Genomic DNA, 27,365 nt, shown 5'->3' with positions numbered 1-27,365 from the left:
CATGACTGAAAGAGTTACTGTAACACTGTAAGACCAATAGCCTATAAGCGTTGCCGTTTTAACTCAAGAGGTTAATCTCTGCACCCTATTACGGGTGATGTTACAGCGCCATATAATGGTTGCTTGACAAGATTGCATATCAGGTTAGTCGGCGATCTCCCAATGTGCATTGGGACAGCGTCATTGTTGCAATTTTGTGAGTTGTAACCAATGGTGAACTGACGCTCGAACAAGCCATAAGTGTGCTGCCTAGTAAATGCAACACACACAACCACCTCTCCGCTTCCACCGTGCTCAAATCACGTCGGGAAAAACAGTTGACATGAAATTAAGTGTGCCGATTGCAGGACAAAAAATCGTCACAGATTTAAATGTGTTTTAATCAATAAGATGTCAATACATTCCAACCGTTTAAAAAAAAGTGCAAATAATTATCAGTCAGTCAAGGAGACGCCAATATGCTATTGGTCGATTAAGGTCACCCGGTCTCACTCACGGAGATGCTATTGGCCGGTGTCACACGTCAATCACAGAAGTGCCGATATGCTATTGGCCGAACGCCTTTATCTAGCTTGATGGCACAGCTGGTTGGGATGGAAGGAAGTAGAGAAAACCCTGACTGAAAAAGTTACTTTGACACTGTAAGACCAATAGCATATCTGATTTACCGTATTGACTTAGAGCATTCATCTCTGCTCATCTCTGCTTATCTCAGCACAAGTCACGTCTTTCCAAAGGTAAAAGTCATTTATCCTTTGTATTTGTTATTTAATGCTACTGTACAGTAGATTATGTCACTTAATATTAATTTATGTATACAGCGTGATGATTTTACCTAAGGCTTCTGCGCGCGTTGCACGCACTCACGAATTAACATGGGTTTGGATTGCCCGCTATACGAGCAATTCGAGATACGAGCGTAGCCGCTGAACGGATTAAGTTCGTAACCCGGGGGCCCACTGTACTTTGGTACAACACAGGACACGAAACATCAAGAACTTGCTTTTGTTTGCTGTGCAACTACTTGCTTCAAGTTAAGGAGGAGCGAATCCTCTGAGGAAAAAAAAACTGAGTACCAGGTACAATGATTTGCAAATTATATTCAACTGAATAGTCTACAAAGGCAAGATATTTAATTTTAAAATGATCACCTTTATTGTTCACTTGTTCTGAATTTGATTCTAGCAATTTGTTCCAGTAGAGTTGGGACAGGCGTAACCAAACACAAGGAAAGTTGATGAGTGCTCAAAGAACAACTCATTTTACTGGCGAACAGGTTAACTGGAAACAGGTAAATGCCATGACAGGGCATAAAAGGAGCATTATTCAAAGGCTCAGCCTTTCACAAGCAAAGATAGGACGAGGATCACCACTTTGTGAAGAAGTGTGTGTGTGTGTGTGTGTGTGTGTGTGTGTGTGGGGGGGGGGGGGGATTGTCCAATAGTTTAAGAAGACTATTTCTCAATGATTAATTGTAAGGAATTTAGGGATTCCATCATCTACAGTCCATAATATCATCAAAAGATAATCAGAATGTGGAGAACTGGAATTTAGGGATTCCATCATCTACAATCCATAATATCATCAAAAGATAAAGGGAATTTGGAGAACTTTCTACATGTAAGTGCCAAGATTGAAGTCAAACATTGAATGAACGTGACCTTCAATCCCTCAGGCAGCACTGCATTTAAAACACAGCACTGCATTTAAAACGGACATCACTGTGTAAAGGATATTACTATGTGGGCTCAGAAACACGTCAGAAAACATCCATCTATCCATCCATCCATCTTCTCCAGCTGTATTCCCGGGTCGAGTCGCGGGGGCAGCAGCTTGAGCAAAGAAGCCCAGACTTCCCTCTCCCCAGCCACTTTGTCCAGCTCCTCCGGGAGGATCCCCAGGCATTGCCAGGCCAGCTGAGAGACATAGTGCCTCCAACATGTCCTGGGTCGTCCCCGGTACCTCCTCCTTGTGGGACATGTCCGGAATACCAAGATAATTTCCAAGATAAGATCAAGATAATTTGCAAATCATTGTACTTTTTCTCACCCCCATGACACAACGACCCAAGTTCATTGCAATCAGGGTTGTAAATGGTTGTGAATCTAGTGAAGGATTGCAGCTTGGGCCAAAGGCTTGGTTCTGACTAATGCTAAAGAAAATTATATTTGATTGACAGTTCATCATCTGTAAAAATGTAATAAGTCAAGCACTCACCACTATCCAACCTTTGTTGGTAAGTCACGGCAGCAATTTAAATCTGGCTGTGTCATGTATTTGACACATTGAAAACGTTAAAGGGACAATGTGTAAGATTTAGACCGTTTTAAATTACGGACAGCAGGAGGTGCTGGAAGTGCTGCATTTACCATTGAACGTAGCTATAACAGACATGGCAGCCACCGGAGGAGTGCCTCCCCCAAGTAATATACAGTCCCCTCCAAAAGTATAGGAACAGTGAAGACAATTCCTTTATTTTTCCTGTAGACTAGAAATATTTCTGTATGACACCAAAAGACGAATATGAGACAAAAATTCAACATTTCCGCTTTGATTTCTAGGTGTTTACATCTGGATCTGATGCACAATTTGGAGAACATTGTCAAGGAAAACTACATTTTTTCTGTCGGTCAAATATATTAATTATAATATTGTTTTGTTGCTCAGATGTTTCCTACTTTCACAAATTATTTCAAACAAACAGCAGTTGATCTCTGTAGTGCTCAGTTTCCGAGTTGGGTTTTTCCTGTGGAGATTGCACTTATAGTAAGAGGTGTAACAAACCTGAAAACCAGAGAGTTGTCTATGGGGAAGAAAGAAGCAATTGTGAAGCTGAGAGAAGCTGAAAGGTCAATCAGAGCCATTGGACAAACATTGGCCATAGCCAGTATGACCATTTGAAATATCTTGAAGAAAGAAACCACTGGTGTAGTAAATAACAGATGTTGAACAGGTAGACCAAGAAGAACAGCAGTCATTGGTTGTAAAATGGTAAATGGACTTTCACTTATCTAGCGCTTTCTACCTTGGGTACTCAAAACGCTTTACACTAACTAATCATTTACCGATTGATGACGCAGCATTAGGAGCAACTGCGGGTACAGTGTCTTGCTCAAGGACACTTCGGCATGGTCCTGATGGTCGGGGGATCAAACCCCCAGCCTCTCAGCTGGGAGACGACCACTCAACCACCAAGCCATGCCACCTCTATAGTTGATGACAGAAACATTGTGAGAGCTGCAAAGAAAGACCCCAAAACAACTGTTAGTGACATCACCAACATCCTCCTGAGGACAGGTGCGAAGGAATCAGTCGCTACTGTTTGGCGAAAACTTCATGAACACAAGTACAGAGTCAATACTAGAAGATGTAAGGCAATCATCAGAAAGAAAAATAGGAAGACTTGGATTTTCCCCAAACCTACAGAAACGAGCAAGCCTCAAACTTTCTGGGACAAAGTTTTATAGACTGATGAGACAAAGATGAACCTTCACCAAAGTAATGCAAAGGTTAAATTTTGGAGGGAAAAAAAATATCTGCTCATGATCCCAAACATCCAATCTCATATGTAAAATATGGGAGGGGCAACGCCATGTCAAAAGCTTGCATGGCTTCTTCTGAGATGGGCGCGTTAGTCTTCATTGATGATGTAACGCCTGATATAAGTAGCAAAATGAACTCAAGATGTCTACAGAAACATTTTGTCTGCACTTTAGAAGAAACATGCAACCAAACATATAGGGAGATCCTTCATCATGCAGCAAGATATTGACCCAAAACACACTTCAAAAACAACAAAGGAGTTCATCAGTTGCATGATGTAGAAGGTTTTAGACTTGCCAGGTCAATCTCCAGAGTTGAACCCTAATGCATTTCAAGTGCTGAAAAGGAGAATGAACAACCCCCTAAAAGAAACATCTGAAAGAGGCTGCAGTGAAAGCCTAAAAAAAGCATTTCAAAAGAAGAATACAACAGTTTGGGGATGTCAATGGGTCATACACTTTATGCAGTTATTGCAAGCAAGGGATTAGCAACAAAATAATACATCTTACTTGCTTTAATTTGATCTGTTCCAATACTTTTGTTCACCCAAAAAATGTGATGATTCCTTACAAAAAAGTTTTCTTCTAAGTTGTGCATCAGATCCAGATGCATACACAGTAGGTCCCCGGTTTACAAGATTAATCAGTTGCGTGGTTGGGATCGTAACGTGAATTTGCCGTATAGCGGGCAATCCAAACCTATGTTAAATAGCAAATGCGTGTAAAACCCAAAGTAAAAAATGTATATACGTTTTAAAAATTGGTATCAAAATATAGTGTTTAGTATAGTTTAGTATAGTGAGTGCTACTTGTAAATTGTATGTAAATTATATATATTTATAACATCATAATATGTATAAAATTAAATATATATAAAAAAATGTAGCTAGAGTGACTTGACAAGCTTCTTATAGCCATTTTCCATAGTGAGGGTAGCCTAGCCTAGCTTAGCCTTCTTCGTATTTCTTGATTATCTCCAGCTTCGTTTCGATATAAATCATCTAATAACTTCTCTCTTTAACATCACTAGCAATCCTGGGACCCATGACTGACCAATTGAAGTTTGAATTAAGCACTAAAATGCACTATAAATACGGTTTTGTGGGCACTCACAGGCTAACAACGCTTTAACGTTTGAAGGAAATTCATATTTTTCAAATTCCTCCCGCTTCAAAGAATGGCTGGCAGAACCAAGACTTTTGAAAACACCTTCCCCACGCAAACAGACCCCCACGCGCACACACACACGCACGCTCACGCACACACACACACACACCAGCATTCCACAGTGGGACTACATGCCCCAAAAGGGTATAGGAACTGAATGTGGAAGGTGAAACGTTGCCATTTTCTGCTCCGACCTGTGGCAGGACTGGCCCGAGGCCTCATGTACTTTCCCACTCTGTCTGGATTAAATCAATTGTTTCACTATGTTGTGGTATGGGCGATCTTTCAACAAAAACGAACACGCTAGGAACTAGTTTAAGGCAAGAAGCTTTTTCTAGATTCCTTCAGTTGGTGACCCTGGCGTGATCCTTGGAAGATCAGGTTGAAAAGACAGAGGAGTGGGCAGAGATTTTGCCGGACTTTGGTCTCTTTGGTGCACCAAAAGAAAGGTAGGCAGAAACCTGCTGTATATCCGAATTCTGCTGGATTGAGTATTCTAAGTTTTGGGAGACTGAAGATATGATGATGTCTCTGTAAGTACTGTAATTTTATTTGGTGTTTAGTTTAACCGTGGTAACAAAGGACATGGCCCGAATAATTCAACCGTGGTAACAGAGGGCACAGATCGGTGCTTGGTTTAGCAAAAAGGATAGTGTCTCGTCGTAGCTGACGCTGCCTCCGGACACGGGGGAGCATTGCAACGTTTCCGTATACGTTGGGAATTTTGGGACCCTCAGAAACAGATAGGGACTTTACTGTAAGTACTGTAATATTATTTGGTGTTTAGTTTAACCGTGGTAACGAAGACACGGCAAGATTAATTCAACTGTGGTAACAGAGGGCACGGATCGGTGTTTAGTTTAGTGACAAAGGCTTGTGTCTCATTGTAGCTGACGCCGCCCCCGGACGCGGGGGGGCATTGCAACGTTTCCATATACGTTGGGGATTTTGGGACCCTCAAAATCGGACAGGGACTTAATTGACTACTAGTTCAGGAGATGAGTATGCCACCAGTGAATTCGAAGGAAGAAAGGGATGCAGAATGTTGTAAATTTGGTTGTGAAAGTTATGGTGGAAGATGGCATAAAACAATGGATGAGTTATAGAGGGAACTAGAAAGTCAGTTGTTGACATGTGTGGAAAAGAAGAAGCAAAAAGTAAAACAAGCAGAGTGGAAAAAAGTGTGGGTAAAATGGAAGGAGGATAAAAAGGTTTATAGAGATAAATGTACATTTGCACATTTGGCTAAGGATTTTCAAATGGCAGAAAGGGAAGTCATTGCAGTGGAAAAAGAGTTGAGGGAGAAGATAGAGGAAAGTGGATGGATAAAGAAGAGAAATATAACCAGGGAAATAAAGTATGATAAGTTGTGCTACAATTTCCATGAAATGTGTTTGGTGATGACTGCTGTGGCTGCTGGTCAGGACGAAAAAAAGAGGGTCACTTTGACCCGCCATTGGGGGTTGCAAAACAGGGCAGGACCGCTGCACCCCCCAAGCACACTGAGCCAGCCCAAACTGCATCTAACGGTCAAAGAGTAGCTTTGCAAGCCTCAGTTTACGAACTGGGTGGGGAAGGAACTTTTGTAGGGACTGCCAATACTGAAAGGACTGACGGACTAAAACCTGTTGTAGAGGACATAGGCAGGGGAAATCGACAGGAAATCATGGTGACTGACCAGACGACCCCCAAACCAAAGACATACAACTTGACAGAGCAGTTAGACAGGCGAACTGTGGACAATGAGCATCCCAAGGTCCAGAGTGGTTTTCCTTAGAGGACGAATTAAGAACCAGTATGGCAAAAGATCGCACGCAGCAGCAGGATGGGGTAGACACAGACATTGAGACAGGGGAGGGGGGGAACCCATTGTTTGATTTCTCACTCCCCCCACTAAATGACTCCTCACCTCTTGCCACATACATGCGACGCGCGCACTCAACAGAGCATGACTGGAGAAGCCAAGTGTTATGTCCCAGTCTAGGGGCCTAGGACATAACATGTGTAATGGGCCCCGCCTTCCCCAACTCCCAAGCAGCCAGCCGATAACCCAAAGGTTTGTAAAACAAAAGATACATTTATTTACATTACAAAAGGGTTACTGAAAGAGTGGAGCAATTAACTCAGGGTGAACCAAGGCCAAAACAACAAACAAAACAATCTGTCTCTGCAATAACCAAACTAACCTAGCAAACAAAACAACCAAAAAACAATAGGCTTACCTCCCGAGCTCCAAAAACAGGAGGAAAGAAAATGTACAACAAAAACGGCGGTTCACCCCTACTGCTCGGTTTCCAGACTATTAGTACAAATGCGTGGCAGGTTGGAAGCGAAGGAGGACGAGAGGTTGTCTGCCATCTCAGCTCAATATATAGCAGGTGTGCGACCTGCCAATCAGCAGCAGCCAATCGTGGGCCTTCCTGGAGCCGACCAATTCGTGCACTGCTGGGGCACACCTAAACAAAAGATGCCAGGAAACACAGGGAGAAAGAAACAAAGCAGAGAGCAAGACCCCTGAGTGACCCCACCCGTAACACCAAGCAACAAATGACAACAGCTGTTTGACCCCTAATTATGAAAAGAGTCAGATCAGACCACAATCTGGATTTCAAACTAGACCATCTAATATATATACCCCATGATACCAGTCCCTCATGGGTTAGTTTATCAAAAAATGACGTTGAAAATTTTTGAATTTTAACGGAAGAGGCTCCCCGCATTAATGAGCGGCGCCGAGCTCTGGATCCAAGCTTTAAGAGACACACTGATGGTATGAATTAGGCTTGTGGCGACATGGTAAGATTAATCCAGGCATGTTGTTCCTCAGTTCACCAATCTGACGAAGTCCTGAGGCGTTCCGGCCTAAATATGGTTGAACCCGATTGGTTGTTTGCTCTTTTCACCATGCGACTGTTTGCTGTGCTCCAGGACCTCTTTCCTTCTTCCGTGTCAGCAGGACCAAAACTTCCAGATTTCAAACCCACCCTGGATCCCGCTTCACACCTCAATGCCTGCCAGACCGTGTGGACAGATAAGACCGGTTCACATTCATCCAAATGTAAATCACGCCACAAATCACGCCAAGGTGGCTTGTCGCAACCTTGGCGTGATTTGTAGAAATGTGCATCTGGATACACTTTCTATGGAGGTCAGGGAGAAGCTTTCTGAAGAGCCTGATCTCCTGGAAGGTAATGAGGGTTATTTTAATCAACTTATGACTCACCACATAAAAATGTATGTTCACAGGCAAAACAAATCTGATGAGGGAGTTAAAGAAATGCAGGAATGGCTTCTAAGACTTAAATTAGCACAAGCGCGGAAAAAAGCAAAGGACACAAAGGCCAAAAAGACGGTGGCAGATCGACTGATGTGGATGGTTGAGGGACGGCCGGCGAGAGGCAGAGGGGCGTGTCGTGGAAGGGGGAACACCAACAGAGGTCAAGGCGGCTCACGCCAAGCTCCAAATCAAGGCTGCTTCAGGTGTGACGGTATGGACCATTGGTGGAGACAGTGCACATTTCCTTGGCCAGAACAAAGCAAGCACTATGGCCCTCCTCCCCAGAGGGGAGACAGAAGAAGACAACCTCCACGAGGCAAGGACTTGGGCACCCCCGCACTCTGGCGACAGCAACAACTGAGTAAGCCACACCAGCAGGCGGTCATCAGCCACCTCTATGCAGATGACGATGACTGGGCCAAAGATGGGTTGTGTTGGTCTTCCTACAACTCTGCCTGTCTCCACACTAAAAAATGACTTCTATTGCTGGACAAACTCTCACCCACCGCTTGGTGTTGACTAAAAATCAAACACCTATTCATCGCATGTGGCAAGACCTATGAACCAAGACACAAGCAGCCATCTACCGCACCTCAGAAGGACTGACAGATCACGTCCAGAGAGGCGTGTTCTTCACTTGTCACCCCAGCCCACAGATGGTCAGGACCATGACATGAACTAAAGGAGGGAGGGAGTGTCTACTTGATTTTCCTGCGGTGGAAACCCTGAATCGACTTGTTCTCCTCCTGCCTCAGCTGACCCACTCCATCTCACACTGTTGTATGCCTGCAACAATAATTTAATTATTAATTTCAAAAAAAGAGGATAAGTGGAACTTGACTAGCCACCAAATTTTGTGGAGAGACGAGGCATCACTGACAGATAAGCAATCTCAATTGTTCATGATAGGTGAGTCATTCACACCACACATAACTGGCTGTAGGAGCAGGCTGGAGGCATGTGAACTGGGACCCATGGTGCAGCAATGCCAATTGGCCAGTGATTGGACACAAAGTGAAATTTCCTTGGTAATGTATTCTCAGAGCACTGAATGTTTTTGTATTCAGGTTGACGCGGTTGATCCCAGGTTGCCGGAGCATGGCACACTCTCTTGATTTCACGGTAGGGAGCTCACGGACCACGAGGACGCCGCTCTGCTTTTGGACAAGTTGCTGGACTTGTTGTGGCCCCGCTGACATAAGTTTTTGCCACCCCGTTCTTCCGGTACCATTCAAAGTGACAAGGTCGCATTACTAACACTCTTTAGGGACTGTGTCAGGTCGGAGTCCTTGAGTTATCGGACTCCTCCTTCAACATTCCCATTCTCCCAGTTTTGAAAGCGGATTGTGTAAATTACCATATGGCATATGACCTTCGGAAAATTAACAAAATTACTGAAAACCCCTTGCATTCTTGTGCCGCTATCAAACATCGCTGTTTGAGCGGGTTGAACCCGACAATGCAATGGTTCACTGTGATTGATTTGGCTTTTTCTGCCTGCTACTGGCAGAAGAGTAGAGACAATATTTTGCTTTCAGATTTAAAGGCTGTACATTACAATACACACGCGTCTCCCAAGGCGGGAGGCTAAGCCCTGGGATTTTCGAAATAAGTTTTTGCGTGAAGTGCAACAAACGGAAGAGGTACCGGAGGGCGCTATTTGATCCAATATGTTGACAACTTATTAATAGGTGAGTTGGCTTAAATCTGCTTAACAATTACACCTTTATATCTTTCTCGACTTGATGAATTGGGGTTCAACGTGTCACAGAACAGGTTACAGTGATGCCGACGACAAGTGCAATTTTTGACATGACTGCGTTGAGATGGCGACCCGAGACTTAAAAGCCGGACCAGACTTTTGTGGTGTCCTCTCCGAGGGGATAGGGTCTCCTTCACCGACGGCTGTTGCTGGAGGAAAACTTTAGGACCCTGCATGCCAATGCCGCGAGTGTGGAGGCCCCTGACCCGGAGGAACCAGCCTCAGACTTCCAGACCGTTTCGACGATCAGCGATTTCCGGCAGTAGAATTAAAGGCCGTGTGTGTAGCCCTTGAATTGGCAGAACAGTAAAACCTACCAGGGATCTAGTGGCTCACATGGACTTGGTTGGACAATATGAAGGACAGACCAGCAGAGGTGGCAGTCATCAAATGCACAGAACATGAGGACACAGCCAATACGCCAGTGGCACGGGGAAACCTAATCTACCCACGCAGAGACTAAAGCAGCTATGAGTCACCAGTCTGAGCTGTCAGGACTTGGTGTTTAAAGAGGTAAAAGTGAGTGGAGCGGTAAGTGGTTATGTATGGAGAACAGATGAGGCTTTGGTTCAGCCCGCCGAGAGGGCCAAGACGTGTGGTGCTGCCACTTGGCGACTGCATGGTTGTGTCTTGGACGACAACCATGGAGTGGCCCACAAAAGTAATGTGTCCATATTGTCTAGACTCCGTCACCGGTGGCACCCGGATCTGCTCGCTAAAAGATTTAGGTAAAGAATTAGGTATGATTTGTCATGAAGGAGAAGAATTGTCATATAACTGAAATGGGGTGTATGGAATGTCAGACTTAGAGTGTGGGCCCCACGACCAAAACAAAGTTACATCAAACAGAAACCGGCCGGTGCCCAATAATGTAGTGGACTATACTGAGATGTTAGTCTAAGTCCAGGGCAAAAAGTACCTTTTTAGTCATTTTTAGTTATTGTCCAGACTTTTTCAGGATCAATCAATCAGTCAATCAAACAATCAATCAATTATTGTCGAGACATTTTCAGGATCCCCAAAGGCCTAACCCTGTGCTGAAGGATGCGCTGTCTTTGATCAAAGCTCTCAATTGGCTCACGGGTTCCCGCGGGTCGTTAGATCTAATAGCGGCTCACATTTCACTACAACCTCATTGGTAAGGAAATGATGGGCCCCAAACATAAATTTGGGCCAATGTGGCATTCACAATCACAGGCCCATGTGGAGCGCATGAATACAACTCAAACAACGCCTCACATATAGGTGCGCTCAGACAGGGCTGAATTGGCTCCAAGCCCTGCCGTTGGCGTTGTTTTCCATCAGACAATCTGTAAATTACCAGAAAGGGTTCACACCTTTTGGACTCCTGGCTGTCTGTCTGATGCCGGGTTCATCCTTGGGTTTGCTTCGCCCAGGCCTGGACCCCTAAAGGGTATAGACCCTACTGGGAGTAGCTGTCGTCACTGGTGTCTTCTCTTTACATTGTGCATCTGCCAGTGTAGGAGCGGGGGCACATTCGCCGGACCTTCCATTGGTTGGGTCCGTTCAAAATTAGTGCATGGACCTCTTACGAGGTTCGGCTGGGTTCAATGGGGGACAGGTGGTCCCATGTGTCAAAGACATGTCCTGCCCCTTCGAGAATTATTTCTTGTGGATTATTTTTATTTTATGCTGTTTTGTTTTTAAATGTTCTCTCATTTTCTTTTTTCATTTCCTTTTTATTCCTGAAGAATGCTTTGTGGGGTTGTTTATGTATTTTTTGAGGGTGTTCAATTGGTTAACAATTAAACAAAAGGGGGTACGCTGTCCAGTTCTATTATGGAGTAGTATTCCTGCAATTGAATTATATTCATGTAACGTTTTCAGTGTTTCAAGGCATTTTGTGTTTGGTGCTTCAACATGAGTGTTTTACAGCCTTTTTAAAGCCACTGGTGGGCCTGGTTCCCCCGGAGCCGACATGCGATTGCAGGCTTTGATGTAAAAGGTAACGCTTGGGGTGCAGCAGACGACCCCACCAATTTAGATGCAATCGGCATCCCCTGCAGGTCCCTACAAAGCTTGCATCTAGATAACAGCAGGGTTTGAAAGTATATTGAGTGAGACCACACCCAATGGAATGCAAAGTTCATTAATCTTCATCATGACCAAATATAGCCTCTTGTGTAAGTAATGTCTGTTTAGTTGATAACTAATGTCCAGAGAAGACGACAACCTCTTCCATTCTGTCATGTCATCGTTTTGGCCGGATGGAAGGGCTTTGTTGTCACTTTGGGAACCACTGTTTTGATAGTTTTGGGTGAACTATCGCAGGGTGATTTTTGTATTGTTTCTTGTTCTCAGGATCATGCACGTGGCTTTCGGGAACAAGGAACCGATTGGGCAATTACATCTTGTGTCGCTGGATCCTGACCCAATTAATGTGGAGGCAGCTGGCTGTCTTCCTGGCTATGGCACTGTTGCCATGAGGATATATCCTTTTGATGTGTGACCTCTAATGTTTAGAGGTCAATTGGGGGATTGAAGGAAATTCATATTTTTCAAATTCACTATATCAATAAAATAGTGTGTACATGGAACTGTGTTATTCTAATAAAGCTTGAGACGACGTAATGTCAGTATAAAGCAGATATAGTCTTGGCGCAGGAGAAATAAAGACACCTCCAAAAGGAACAGATGCCATCCCCCGACCAACATTCCACCATGGGCAAACGGCTAGGTGTGGCCTTTAAGAGAAGATATCAGTCAGGGTTTATGGTGCTCAGACTTCCTCCCGCTTCAAAGAATGGCCGGCAGAACCAAGACTTTTGAAGACACCTTCCCCACGCAAACAGACACCCACACGCACGCGCGCAAGTGCACGCACACACACACACACACACACACACACACACACACACACACACACACACACACACACCTGCATTCCACAGTGGGACTACATGCCCCAAAAGGGTATAAGAACTGAATGTGGAAGGTGAAACGTTGCCATTTTCTGCTCCGACCTGTGGCAGGACTGGCCCGAGGCCTTGTGTACTTTCCCACTCTGTCTGGATTGAATCAATTGTTTCACTATGTTGTGGTATGGGCGATCTTTCAACAAAAACAAACACGCTAGGAACTAGTTTAAGGCGAGAAGCTTTTTCTAGATTCCTTCACGTTTCACCATTTTAGAAACTGTGATACCGACCAATAGCAGACCAGCATCTTAGAGCTTTCGTGACGCCGACCAATAGCTGACCAGTATCTTAGGGAGTCGTGACGCTGGCCAATGGCACACCGGCATTCTAGTGACGCATGTGGTGACGCGTGTATAGATGTATGAGCGCGGAGCAACTCACAGTCACACATGCACAGGGACCGTCATGTTTGAGGCTTTTTTGTCATAACGCGAAAAAAAAAGGCGTATTGAAGGGAACAAAAAAAACGTCACATTTCTCGTTATAAGCTGGAAAAAACGTAAGGCAGGGACGTTGTAGACCAGAGGTCCACTGTACCTGGAAACAAAAGCTGAATTGTTGACTTCTGTCTTATATTTGACTTTTGGTGTCAAACTTAAATAAATGATTACAGGTAAATTAAAGGAATTTCCAACACTGTTCCAATACTTTTGGAGGGGACTGTAATTTTTCCCCTTCTGAGGGGAGGCTTGGCAAACTATTATTGAGAAGCACTGCTTCTCAATAAAAGGCCTTAGGGCCTTTAGGGTCAGAATGGTTTTAATTAAAAATATCTATTGACACAGTCATTCTGGCTGGGATCAGGGTTGATCCAGTTCTCGAGGATTGGGTCAGACTATTCCTAGTTTGCAGCAATTTTCCACACTATTTACACGGCCTGCCCTGTGGTTGGAACTGATTAACAGTATGCTATTGTTCTTTTAATCTGATCAAGTCCAATAAAATGTGAATATGTAAACATCCATTTTTTTAAATCCTTAAATCATTTAACGATGAAAGTGAAATGGCAACCAGAAAAGGCAACCGGAATCCAGTGCTAGCACTAGTATCTAAATGGTAAATGGACTTTAACTTATATAGCGCTTTTCTACTTTGGGTACTCCAAGCACTTTACACTAACTAGTCATTTACCTACTGATGAAGCAGCATCTACCAAGTATTTTAACATTTTGGCAACCCGTTGAACAACGTGATCTATGTTTTTTTTTTTTTTTTAATAATTTGTAAAGCTTGGTTTATGCTTGACGCGTCCGTGAGCTCCACATGGCTCCACCTGTAAAAATGACGTCATTTCGGCAAGCACGCCCCTTTGTTTGGAATCTGAGCGGGCCAGATTTTCTGCAATGCTTACCTTCCAGAATTTCTTTACCGCACGGAAAGAAAATGCCACGTGGAAAACATGTCAGATGAATTATTGCTTACGAACTTTGGCCAGTACAAACACCTTTATGATTCTGCTGAAAAAGACTACAGCGACCTAAATAACATAAAAAAACTCCTGGTGAGCATGCACGCTCGGGAGAGAGATGAGTGTTAGGATTCTCTACTTCTGTTATAGTCTAGTGTTGTTTTTATGTATGTAGACACCATTTACATATAGTACGGATGAATATCGGCTGACTGCTGGGGCAAATCTCAACGAGTATAGTACTGCAAAACGGGTGCCAGAGTGCCGCACAGTGTTCACTCTTCAAGCATAAACCAAGCTTGAGCCAGTATGAGAGTCGAACAAAATCCGCAACAAAACACACACTATCCGTGAGTTAGTAGCTCTGCAATGCCAATCTGTACTATCTCTCTATTTGAATTTGATACAATGTACCTAAACTATTTAGATTCACAATTGACAGGCAATCGAGAAACCTGAATACACAAACATTAAAAGTCACTGAAAAGTTTCCTTTCAAGATAGTGATACAGTCAAATCAACACATCATAGTGATAGGTTGAATTGATTTGCAGCAAACCTTGTCCATCATTTCCTTCTTTGTCTTTTCTCCTTCTGCCATCAGATGTTGCTCCTCTTCTTCCATTTCTTTGGTGACAATTAGTTCGGATGGCATATTCTCAGTCTTCACACTGGTATCTTGAAGAAAAAAAAAAAAAAGAGAAAAAACTTAAATTGAACTAGAGCTGCAAGCAGCTATTGGGCCCTCGCAGACCTGTGCACGTTGGGGTATGAACAGGTCGGGATATGAACAAGAAGTATGAAAGATGAAAAATTTGTTTTAGACGACTTCAGTGTAGTACTCTTGTCAAATTTGTAAAATTAAGAGAAGGTGGGATAATGTGGGTTGAGTTACTGCAGCTTTTCCTGTTACAGTTGTGTGACTTTACACTGTCGTATAGGCCACGCCCATTATCGAAACATCGTACTATTTGGTGGAGGGCATTAGGCGTGGCCAATGGCTTCTCAGACATTATTTGAGGGATATCACTTTAAAGGGCTCAGCAGAGTACTTAAATACGTTAAGGAATTGCTATATTTTTGCTGCCACTAGGTGGCGCTCTTACTACGATGAAAAATAGGCTTGTAGGTGTGTTTCACATTGGACTCCCATCCCATATATGACGTCTAGGAAAATATCAGATCATGTAGGTCCAATTACAGCAACTTTTACCGTTTTGGCGAGACATCGGACTTTGAGTTTGCATAGAGGCCACGCCCTCTATTGAAAAGTCAAAGAAGTTAAGAACCTTCATGTTCCAATGTCTCAAAGCTTTTCTTACCATTTTTGAGTTCATTTAGTCAAACAGATATTGCACAGTACATAAAAGTGTAAACAATGATATTTTTGTCTGCCACTAAGTGGCGCTGTACATGAATTGGAATTTTACCACATGTATAAGGGCATGACTTTTAAAGTCCCTCGAAGTTTCAGATGGTTTGAAGCTGTTACACGTGAGTTATTTAAGTTTTTGTCACTCTTGGCGAAGGAAATATTAAACATAATTTGAAGCTCCACCCCCAACTTATATGTCATAAGATATTAATGATATTTGGAGTATGTGTGCCCATTAGTCAGACAATGATCCATGCCAAAGTTGAAGGTCATGGGGTGAACCGTTTAAGAGAAAAAGGCACTAGTTTGAGACCAGCTCATGTCAAAGTACGACCAAAACAGCACATTAAAAAAATTCATAACAATTTTTCTGTACATCCTAGCCCATCACTCCTATCAACTTTTTTGTAGGTCTTACAATCCTACATATGCCTAAAAAAATTCATAACTCTAGGTCAAACCAAACAAGATTGACTGTAATCTTTCGACTAATGACAATTTTTGCAGGCACTAGGTGGCGCTAGCTTTACACTGGAATATATGTTTGTCGATGTCTTAAGGAATAGATTTTCATCCAATGTGTGAAATTGTGAGAAGATCAGATCATCTGGGTCAAATTACAGCAGCTTTTACTAGCTTCGGAATGAAAATGGACGTAGAGGCCACGCCCATTATCGAAATTTTGTAAAATTTAGTGGAGGTCAGCAGGGCTGTCTAGAGGTTTGTCACACTTAATTTCAGCGATATTACTTTAAAGGGCTCAGCTAAACACATAAAAACGTTTAAAAAATGCTATTTTTTTGGCTGCCACTAGGTGGCGCTCGCACTATGACAAAAAATACGTTGATAGATGTATTTCGCATTGGAAACCCATCAAATATATGAAGTTTAGAAAAGATAAGACCTCTGGGTCCATATACAGCAACTTTGTTCATTTTGGCGAGACATCAGACTGACATTTTTGTTTGCCACTAGGTGGCCTTATAAGCAATTGAAGATTTTTTTAAACACGTGTTGAAGGCTTGAGTTTTCATGTGTCTGTGAAGTTTCTGATTTTTCCATGCTTGTAAAGCTGAGTTATAAAGGTTTGTTTCACATGTGGCAAAGTAAACATCAAAGGCATAATATGAAGCCCCGCCCCCAACATATTTGATGGCGGATCTTCACAAAAATTTGAACAATTGTACCTCTCAGTCATATAAAACACCACAGCAAATTTGAAATCGATTGGGTCAAGTGTTTAGGAGAAAAAAGGAGCAGTTTGGGACCTGCAAATGAGTAAAAACGGGCCAAAAGTGCACATTCAAAAATTCATAACTCTCTTTCTGTACATCTGAGCACATGGCTCACGCTGACTTTTTTGTAGGGGTCGTGGTCCTACATAAGACTACAAATTTTTGTAGTTCTAGGTCAAACGGGATGGGAGTGAGAGGCTATTTTCCACTCATAAGGCCATTTTGGGGCCAATTACAGCCACTTTTTTCATTTTGCCGAGTCATCTGACTTTGAGGTGGCGTGCAGACCACGCCTATTATCGAAAAGTCGTAAAATTTTAAAACCTTAATATTCCATGTCTGAATGATGTTCTGACCAATTTTCAGTTATTTTACTCCAACAGACTGAGCACAATACATGAGAGTGTATTTTAATCAACCACTAGGCGGCACTAGTAGTTTTTCAAAAAATCTTTTGTCAAAGGGTGTTAAAGACATAAGTCTCCATGTGTTTATGAAGTTTTAGATTTTTTTAAGCTAGTACATCAAAGTTATTAAGGTTTATGTCACTCTTGGCGAAGGAAAATTTGAACACATAATTTGAAGCCACGCCCCTATCAAATATGTCAGCTGATCTGCACCCAAATTTGCCCAGTTGTGCACCTATGTCTGATTATAGACCACAGCAAATTTGAAGGCGATTGGGTAAAGCGTTTAGGAGAAACAAGGAGCATTTCGGGACCTGCAAACGTGAAAAAATGGGCAAAAAATGCACATTCAAAAATTCATAACTCTTTTTCTGTACATCTGAGCACATGGCTCACACTGACTTTTTTGTAGGTCTCTAGGTCCTACATATGCCTAAAAATTTTCGTAGCTCTCGGTCAAACGGGCCGGGACCAGCTGCTCTTTTTCGACCTTAGGTGGCGCTGCAGAGCCATTTTTTTTGCATTGTTTTGGGAAACACAAAAATATCCAATTTTTCACCGGGCCCGACAAATGTGCAAATTTTGGTGACTTTTCGTGCATGTTTAGGCCCTCAAAAATGGAAAAGCGCTGCACAGTAAATAATAATAACTAGGGCCCTAATAATCCGGAGAAAAACAAGAGGGCTCTCGCAGCGGTAGCTGCTCGGGCCCTAACTAGAGCTGCAAGCAGCTATAAAGGGCCCTCGCAGACCTGTGCACGTTGGGGTATGAACAGGTCGGGGTATGAACAAGGACTATGAATGATGAAAAAGTAGTTGTAGGTGACTTCAGTGCAGGACTCTTACCAAAAATGTAAAATTTAGACAAGGCGGGACAATGTGGGTGGAGTTACTGCAGCTTTTATTGTTCCAATATTGTAACTTTCAATGCCATATAGGCCACACCCACTGTCGAAACATCGTACTGATTTGTGGAGGGCATAAGGCATGGCCACTGGCTTTTCAGAAAACATTTAAGGGATATCATTTCAAGGGACTCAGCAGAGTACATAAAAACGTTAAGGATTTGCTATATTCATTACTGCCATTAGGTGGCGCTCGTACTATGATAAAAAATAGGCTCCTAGGTGTGTTTCACATTGGACTCCCATCCCATATATGAAGTTTTGCAAACATCAGATCATCTAGGTCCAATTACAGCAACTTTTACCGTTTTTGCGAGACATCAGACTTTGAGTTTGCATAGAGGCCACACCCTTTAATGAAAAGTCATAAAAGTTGAGAACCTTAATGTTCCAATGTGTCATAGCTTTTCTGACCATTTTTTAGTTCATTTAGTCAAACAGGCATTTCACAGTACATAAAAGTATAAAAAATGAGATTTTTGTCCGCCACTGGGTGGCGCTGTAAATGATTTGAAAGTTTATCACATAGCTGTATTATTGCATTACTTTTAAAGGCCCAGGAGAGTTTCAGATGGTTTGTTGCTGTCATAGCTGAGTTATTAAGATTTTTGTCACTCTTGGCAAAGGAAGTATTAAACATAATTTGAAGCTCCGCCCGCATCTTTTATGTCAAGAGATTCTCACGATATTTGGACTATGTGTGCCCCTCAGTTGGATAATGATTCATGCCAAAGTTGAAGGTAATGGGATGAATCGTTTAAGAGAAAAAGGCACTAGTTTGAGACCAGCTAATGTCTAAGAATGGGACAAAACTGCACATTAAAAAAATTCATAACAATTTTTCTGTACATCCTAGCACATCACTTCTATTGACATTTTTGTAGGTCTTACAGTCCTTCATTAGCCTACAAAGTTTCATAGCTGTAGGTCAAACCAAACAGGATTGACTGTAATCTTTCGACGAATGACTTTTTTTGCAGCCACTAGGTGGCGCTAGCTTTAAACTGGAATATATTTTTGTCGCTATGTTCAGGAGAATATTTTTATCCAATGTGTGAAATTGTGAGAAGATCAGATCATCTGGGTCAAATTACAGCAACTTATACTGGACAGATAAAGCTTCAGAATGAAAATGGTCACAGAGGCCACGCCCATTAGCGAAACTTCGTAAAATTTAATGGAGGTCAGCAAGGCTGTCTAGAGGCTTGTCAGACTTAATTTCAGCAATATTACTTCAAAGGGCTCAGCTAAACATACAAAAACGTTTAAAAAATGCTATATTTTTGGCTGCCACTAGGTGGCGCTCACACTATAGCAAAAAATACATTGATAGGTGTATTCCGCATTGGAAATCCATTAAATATGTAATGTTTAGAAAAGATAAGACCATCTGGGTCCAAATACAGCAATTTTGTTCGTTTTCGCGAGAAATCAGACTGACATTTTTGTTTGCCACTAGGTGGCCTTATAAGCAATTTAAGATTTTTTTAAACACATGTGTTAAGGGCTTGAGTCTTCATGTGTCTGTGAAGTTTCAGATTTTTCCAAGCTTGGAAAGCTGAGTTATAAAGGTTTGTTTCACATGTGGCAAAGTAATCATCAAAGGCTTAATATGAAGCCCCGCCCCCAACATATTTGATTGCGGATCGTCACGAAAATTTGAACAATTGTGCCTCACAGTCAGATAAAACATCACAGCAAATTTGAAGTCGATCGGGTCAAGCGTTTGGGAGAAAAAAGGAGCAGTTCGGGACCTGCAAATGAGCAAAAACGGGCCAAAGGTGCACATTCAAAAATTCATAACTCTCTTTCTGTACATCTGAGCATATGGCTCACGCTGACTTTTTTGTAGGGCTCGAGGTCCTACATAAGGCTACAAATTTTTGGAGCTCTAGGTCAAATGGGCCGGGAGTAAGAGGCTATTTTCCACTCATAAGGCCATTTTGGGGCCAATTACAGCCACTTTTTTCGTTTTGGCGAGTCATCTGACTTTGAGGTGGCGTGCAGACTACGCCCATTATCGAAATGTCGTAAAATTTTAAAACCTTAATATTCCATGTCTTAATGATATTCTGACCAATTTTCATTTGTTTTACTCAAACAGACTGAGCACAATACATGAAAGTGTAAAAAATAACATTTTAATCAACCACTAGGCGGCGCTAGTAGGTATTTAAAAAAACTTTTTTCAAAGGTGTTAAAGACATAAGTTTCCATTTGTCAATGAAGTTTTAGATTTTTTTAAGCTAGTACAACAAAGTTATTAAGGTTTATGTCACTCTTGGTGAAGGAAAAATTGAACACATAATTTGAAGCCACGCCCCTATCATATATGTCAGCGGATCTACACCAAATTTTGCCCACTTGTGCCCCTATGTGTGAATATGGACCACAGCAAATTTGAAGGTGATTGAGTAAAGCGTTTAGGAGAAACAAGGAGCAGTTTGGGACCTGCAAACGTGCAAAAATGGGCCAAAAATGCACATTCAAAAATTCATAACTCTTTTTCTGTACATCTGAGCACATGGCTCGCGCTGACTTTTTTGTAGGTCTCTAGGTCCTACATATGCCTAAAAATTTTCGTAGCTCTAGGTCAAATGGGCCGGGACCAGGTGCACTTTTTCAACCTTAGGTGGCGCTGCAGAGCCATTTTTTTTGCATTGTTTTGGGAAACACAAAAATATCCAATTTTTCACCGGGCCCGACAAATGTGCAAATTTTGGTGACTTTTCGTGCATGTTTAGGCCCTCAAAAATGGAAAAGCGCTGCACAGTAAATAATAATAATAATAACTAGAGCTGCAAGCAGCTATAAAGGGCCCTCGCAGACCTGTGCACGTTGAGGTATGAACAGGTCGGGGTATGAACAAGGACTATGAACGATGAAAAAGTAGTTGTAGATGACTTCAGTGCAGGACTATTACCAAATATGTAAAATTTAGACAAGGTGGGACAATGTGTGTGGAGTTACTGCAGCTTTTATTGTTCCAATTTTGTGACTTTCAATGCCATATAGGCCACACCCACTGTGGAAACATCGTACTGATTTGTGGAGGGCATAAGGCATGGCCACTGGCTTTTCAGAAAACATTTAAGGGATATCACTTCAAGGGGCTCAGCACATAAAACGTTAAGGATTTGCTATAGTTTTTGCTGCCACTAGGTGGCGCTCGTACTATGATAAAAAAATAGGCCTGTAGGTGTGTTTCACATTGGACTCCCATCCCATATATGAAGTTTTAAAAATATCAGATCGTCTAGGTCCAATTACAGCAACTTTTACCGTTTTCGCGCGAGACATCAGATTTTGAGTTGGCATAGAGGCCACGCCCTTTAATGAAAAGTCATAAAAGTTGAGAACCTTAATGTTCCAATGTGTCATAGCTTTTCTGACCATTTTTGAGTTCATTTAGTCAAACAGGCATTTCACAGTACATAAAAGTAAAAAAAAATAGATTTTTGTCCGCCACTGGGTGGCGCTGTAAATGATTTGAAAGTGTATCACATAGCTGTATTATTGCATGACTTTTAAAGTCCCAGGAAAGTTTCAGGTGGTTTAAAGCTGTCATAGCGGAGTTATTAAGTTTTTTGTCACTCTTGGCAAAGGAAGTATTAAACATAATTTGAAGCTCCGCCCCCATCTTTTATGTCGAGAGATCTTCACGATATTTAGACTATGTGTGCCCCTCAGTTGGATAATGATTCATGCCAAAGTTGAAGGTAATGGGGTGAATCGTTCAAGAGAAAAAGGCACTAGTTTGAGACCAGCTAATGTCTAAGAATGGGACAAAACTGCACATTAAAAAAATTCATAACAATTTTTCTGTACATCCTAGCAAATCACTTTTATTGACATTTTTGTAGGCCTTGCAGTCCTTCATTTGCCTACAAAGTTTCATAGCTGTAGGTCAAACCAAACAGGATTGACTGTAATCTTTCGACTAATGACATTTTTTGCAGCCACTAGGTGGCGCTAGCTTTAAACTGGAATATATTTTTGTCGATATGTTCAGGAGAATATTTTCATCCAATGTGTGAAATTGTGAGAAGATCAGAGCATCTGGGTCAAATTACAGCAACTTTTACTGGACAGATAAAGCTTCGGAATGAAAATGGTCATAGAGGCCACGGCCATTATCGAAACTTCGTAAAATTTTGTGGAGGTCAGCAAGGCTGTCTAGAGGCATTTCAGACTTAATTTCAGCGATATTATTTCAAAGGGCTCAGCTAAACACTTAAAAACGTTTAAAAAATGCTATATTTTTGGCTGCCACTAGGTGGCGCTCGCACTATAACAAAAAATACGTTGATAGGTGTATTCCGCATTGGAAACCCATTAAATATATGAAGTTTAGAAAAGATAAGACCATCTGGGTCCAAATACAGCAACTTTGTTCGTTTTCGCGAGACATCAGACTGACATTTTTGTTTGCCACTAGGTGGCTTTATAAGCAATTGAAGATTTTTTTTAAAACATGTGTTAAGGGCTTGAGTATTCATGTGTCTGTGAAGTTTCAGATTTTTCCAAGCTTAGAAAGCTGAGTTATAAAGGTTTGTTTCACATGTGGCAAAGTAAACGTCAAAGGCATAATATGAAGCCCCGCCCTTAACATATTTGATTGCGGATTGTCACGAAAATTTGAACAATTTTGCCTCACAGTCAGATAAAACATCACAGCAAATTTGAAGTCGATCGGGTCAAGCGTTTGGGAGAAAAAAGGAGCAGCTCGGGACCTGCAAATGAACAAAAACGGGCCAAAAGTGCACATTCAAAAATTCATAACTCTCTTTCTGTACATCTGAGCATATGGCTCGCGCTGACTTTTTTGTAGGGCTCGAGGTCCTACATAAGGCTACAAATTTTTGTAGCTGTAGGTCAAACGAGCCGGGAGTGAGAGGCTATTTTCCACTCATAAGGCCATTTTGGGGCCAATTACAGCCACTTTTTTCGTTTTGGCGAGTCATCTGACTTTGAAGTGGCGTGCAGACCACGCCCATTATCGAAAAGTCATAAAATTTTAAAATCTTAATATTCCATGTCTTAATGATATTCTGACCAATTTTCACTTATTTTACTCAAACAGACTGAGCACAATACATGAAAGTGTAAAAAATGACATTTTAATCAACCACTAGGCGGCGCTAGTAGGTATTTAAAAAAACTTTTTTTAAAGGTGTTAAAGACATAAGTTTCCATGTGTCTATGAAGTTTTAGATTTTTTTAAGCTAGTACATCAAAGTTATTAAGGTTTTTGTCCCTCTTGGCGAAGGAAAAATTGAACACATAATTTGAAGCCGCGCCCCTATCATATATGTCAGCGGATCTGCACCAAATTTTGCCCACTTGTGCCCCTATGTGTGAATATGAACCACAGCAAATTTGAAGGCGATTGAGTAGAGCGTTTAGGAGAAAGAAGGAGCAGTTTGGGACCTGCAAACGTGCAAAAATGGGCCAAAAATGCACATTCAAAAATTCATAACTCTTTTTCTGTACATCTGAGCACATGGCTCGCGCTGACTTTTTTGTAGGTCTCTTGGCCCTTCATATGCCTAAAAATTTTTGTAGCTGTAGGTCAAACGGGCCGGGACCAGGTGCACTTTTTCAACCTTAGGTGGCGCTGCAGAGCAATTTTTTTTGCATTCTTTTGAGAAACACAAAAATATCCAATTTTTCACCGGGCCCGACAAATGTGCAAATTTTGGTGACTTTTCGTGCATGTTTAGGCCCTCAAAAATGGAAAAGCGCTGCACAGTAAATAATAATAATAATAATAATAATAATAATAACTAGAGCTGCAAGCAGCTATAAAGGGCCCTCGCAGACCTGTGCACGTTGGGGTATGAACAGGTCGGGGTATGAACAAGGACTATGAATGATGAAAAATTTGTTGTAGATCACTTCAGTGCAGGACTATTACCAAATATGTAAAATTTAGACAAGGTCGGACAATGTGTGTGGAGTTACTGCAGCTTTTATTGTTCAAATTTTGTGACTTTCAATGCCATATAGGCCACACCCACTGTCGAAACATCGTACTGATTTGTGGAGGGCATAAGGCATGGCCACTGGCTTTTCAGAAAACATTTAAGGGATATCACTTCAAGGGGCTCAGCAGAGTACATAAAAACATTAAGGATTTGCTATATTTTTTGCTGCCACTAGGTGGCGCTCGTACTATGATAAAAATCAGACTTGTAGGTGTGTTTCACATTGGACTCCCATCCCATATACGAAGTTTAAAAAATACCAGATCGTCTAGGTCCAATTACAGCAACTTTTACCGTTTTCGCGAGACATGGGATTTTGAGTTGGCATAGAGGCAACGCCCTTTATTGAAAAGTCATAAAAGTTGAGAACCTTAATGTTCCAATGTGTCATAGCTTTTCTGACCATTTTTTAGTTCATTTAGTCAAACAGGCATTTCACAGTACATAAAAGTATAAAAAATGAGATTTTTGTCCGCCACTGCGTGGCGCTGTAAATGATTTGAAAGTTTATCACATAGCTAAATTATTGCATTACTTTTAAAGGGCCAGGAAAGTTTCAGATGGTTTGAAGCTGTCATAGCTGAGTTATTAAGATTTTTGTCACTCTTGGCAAAGGAAGTATTAAACATAATTTGAACCTCCGCCCCCATCTTTTATGTCAAGAGATCTTCACGATATTGGGACTATGTGTGCCCCTCAGTTGGATAATTATTCATGCCAAAGTTGAAGGTAATGGGGTGAATCGTTTAAGAGAAAAAGGCACTAGTTTGAGACCAGCTAATGTCTAAGAATGGGACAAAACTGCACATTAAAAAAAATCATAACAATTTTTCTGTACATCCTAGCACATCACTTCTATTGACTTTTTTGTAGGCCTTGCAGTCCTTCATTTGCCTACAAATTTTCATAGCTGTAGGTCAAACCAAACAGGATTGACTATAATCTTTCGACTAATGACATTTTTTGCAGCCACTAGGTGGCGCTAGCTTTAAACTGGAATATATTTTTGTCGATATGTTCAGGAGAATATTTTCATCCAATGTGTGAAATTGTGAGCAGATCAGATCATCTGGGTCAAATTACAGCAACTTTTACTGGACAGATAAAGTTTCGGAATGAAAATGGTCGTAGAGGCCACGCCCATTATCGAAACTTCGTAAAATTTGGTGGAGGTCAGCAAGGCTGTCTAGAGGCTTTTCAGACTTAATTTCAGCGATATTACTTCAAAGGGCTCAGCTAAACACATAAAAACGTTTAAAAAATGCTATATTTTTGGCTGCCACTAGGTGGCGCTCGCACTATAACAAAAAATACGTTGATAGGTGTATTCCGCATTGGAAACCCATCAAATATACGAAGTTTAGAAAAGATAAGACTATCTGGGACCAAACACAGCAACTTTGTTCGTTTTGGCGAGACATCAGACTGACATTTTTGTTTGCCACTAGATGGCCTTATAAGCAATTGAAGATTTTTTTAAACACTTGTGTTAAGGGCTTGAGTCTCCATGTGTCTGTGAAGTTTCAGATTTTTCTAAGCTTGTAAAGCTGAGTTATAAAGGTTTGTTTCACATGTGGCAAAGTAATCATCAAAGGCATACTATAAAGCTCCGCCCCCAACATATTTGATGGCGGATCATCACAAAAATTTGAACAATTGTGCCTCACAGTCAGATAAAACATCACAGCAAATTTGAAGTCGATCGGGTCAAGCGTTTGGGAGAAAAAAGGAGCAGTTCGGGACCTGCAAATGAGCAAAAACGGGCCAAAAGTGCACATTCAAAAATTCATAACTCTCTTTCTGTACATCTGAGCACATGGCTCGCGCTGACTTTTTTGTAGGGCTCAAGGTCCTACATAAGGCTACAAATTTTTGGATCTCTAGGTCAAACGGGCCGGGAGTGAGAGGCTATTTTCCACTCATAAGGCCATTTTGGGGCCAATTACAGCCACTTTTTTCGTTTTGGCGAGTCATCTGACTTTGAGGTGGCGTGCAGACTACGCCCATTATCGAAAAGTCGTAAAATTTTAAAACCTTAATATTCCATGTCTTAATGATATTCTGACCAATTTTCATTTGTTTTACTCAAACAGACTGAGCACAATACATGAAATTGTAAAAAATGACATTTTAATCAACCACTAGGCGGCGCTAGTAGGTATTTAAAAAAACTTTTTTTAAAGGTGTTAAAGACATAAGTTTCCATGTGTCTATGAAGTTTTAGATTTTTTTAAGCTAGTACATCAAAGTTATTAAGGTTTTTGTCCCTCTTGGCGAAGGAAAATTTGAACACATAATTTGAAGCCACGCCCCTATCATATATCTCAGCGGATCTGCACCAAATTTTGCCCACTTGTGCCCCTATGTGTGAATATGGACCACAGGAAATTTGAAGGCGATTGAGTAAAGCGTTTAGGAGAAACAAGGAGCAGTTTGGGACCTGCAAACGTGCAAAAATGGGCCAAAAATGCACATTCAAAAATTCATAACTCTTTTTCTGTACATCTGAGCACATGGCTCACGCTGACTTTTTTGTAGGTCTCTAGGTCCTACATATGCCTAAAAATTTTCGTAGCTCTAGGTCAAACGGGCCGGGACCAGGTGCACTTTTTCAACCTTAGGTGGCGCTGCAGAGCCATTTTTTTTGCATTGTTTTGGGAAACACAAAAATATCCAATTTTTCACCGGGCCCGACAAATGTGCAAATTTTGGTGACTTTTCGTGCATGTTTAGGCCCTCAAAAATGGAAAAGCGCTGCACAGTAAATAATAATAATAATAATAATAATAATAATAATAATCCGGAGAAAAACAAGAGGGCTCTCGCAGCGGTAGCTGCTCGGGCCCTAATAATAATCCGGTGAAAAACAAGAGGGCTCTCGCAGCGGTAGCTGCTCGGGCCCTAATAATAATAACTAGAGCTGCAAGCAGCTATAAAGGGCCCTCGCAGACCTGTGCACGTTGGGGTATGAACAGGTCGGGGTATGAACAAGGACTATGAATGATGAAAAATTTGTTGTAGATCACTTCAGTGCAGGACTATTACCAATTATGTAAAATTTAGACAAGGTGGGACAATGTGTGTGGAGTTACTGCAGCTTTTATTGTTCCAATTTTGTGACTTTCAATGCCATATAGGCCACACCCACTATCGAAACATTGTACTGTTTTGTGGGGGGCATAAGGCATGGCCACTGGCTTTTCAGAAAACATTTAAGGGATATCACTTCAAGGGGCTCAGCAGAGGACATAAAAACATTAAGGATTTGCTATATTTTTTGCTGCCACTAGGTGGCGCTCGTACTGTGATAAAAAATAGGCTTGTAGGTGTGTTTCACATTGGACTCCCATCCCATATATGAA

At 41.7% G+C, this 27,365-nt stretch overlaps 1 protein-coding gene across 5 annotated transcripts in view; it reads right to left on the bottom strand.

Moving 5' to 3' along the window:
- hells (helicase, lymphoid specific) overlaps positions 1-27,365 on the bottom strand; it is a 103,649-nt gene that overhangs the window by 52,892 nt on the left and 23,392 nt on the right. For all 5 annotated transcript variants that reach the window (XM_088420668.1, XM_088420669.1, XM_088420672.1 and 2 more), the window contains one exon: positions 14,655-14,773. In XM_088420668.1, the coding sequence (XP_088276794.1) occupies positions 14,655-14,773 (119 nt within the window). The remainder of the gene's footprint in view (positions 1-14,654; positions 14,774-27,365) is intronic.

The sequence above is a fragment of the Hippichthys cyanospilos genome, chromosome 8, assembly GCF_059441005.1.
Source record: "Hippichthys cyanospilos isolate Australia breed blue-spotted pipefish chromosome 8, RoL_Hcya_1.0, whole genome shotgun sequence".
NCBI classification, from domain to species: domain Eukaryota; kingdom Metazoa; phylum Chordata; class Actinopteri; order Syngnathiformes; family Syngnathidae; genus Hippichthys; species Hippichthys cyanospilos.
Note: the sequence above shows the minus strand (reverse complement) of the source record. Positions and strands in the feature narration are given on the sequence as shown.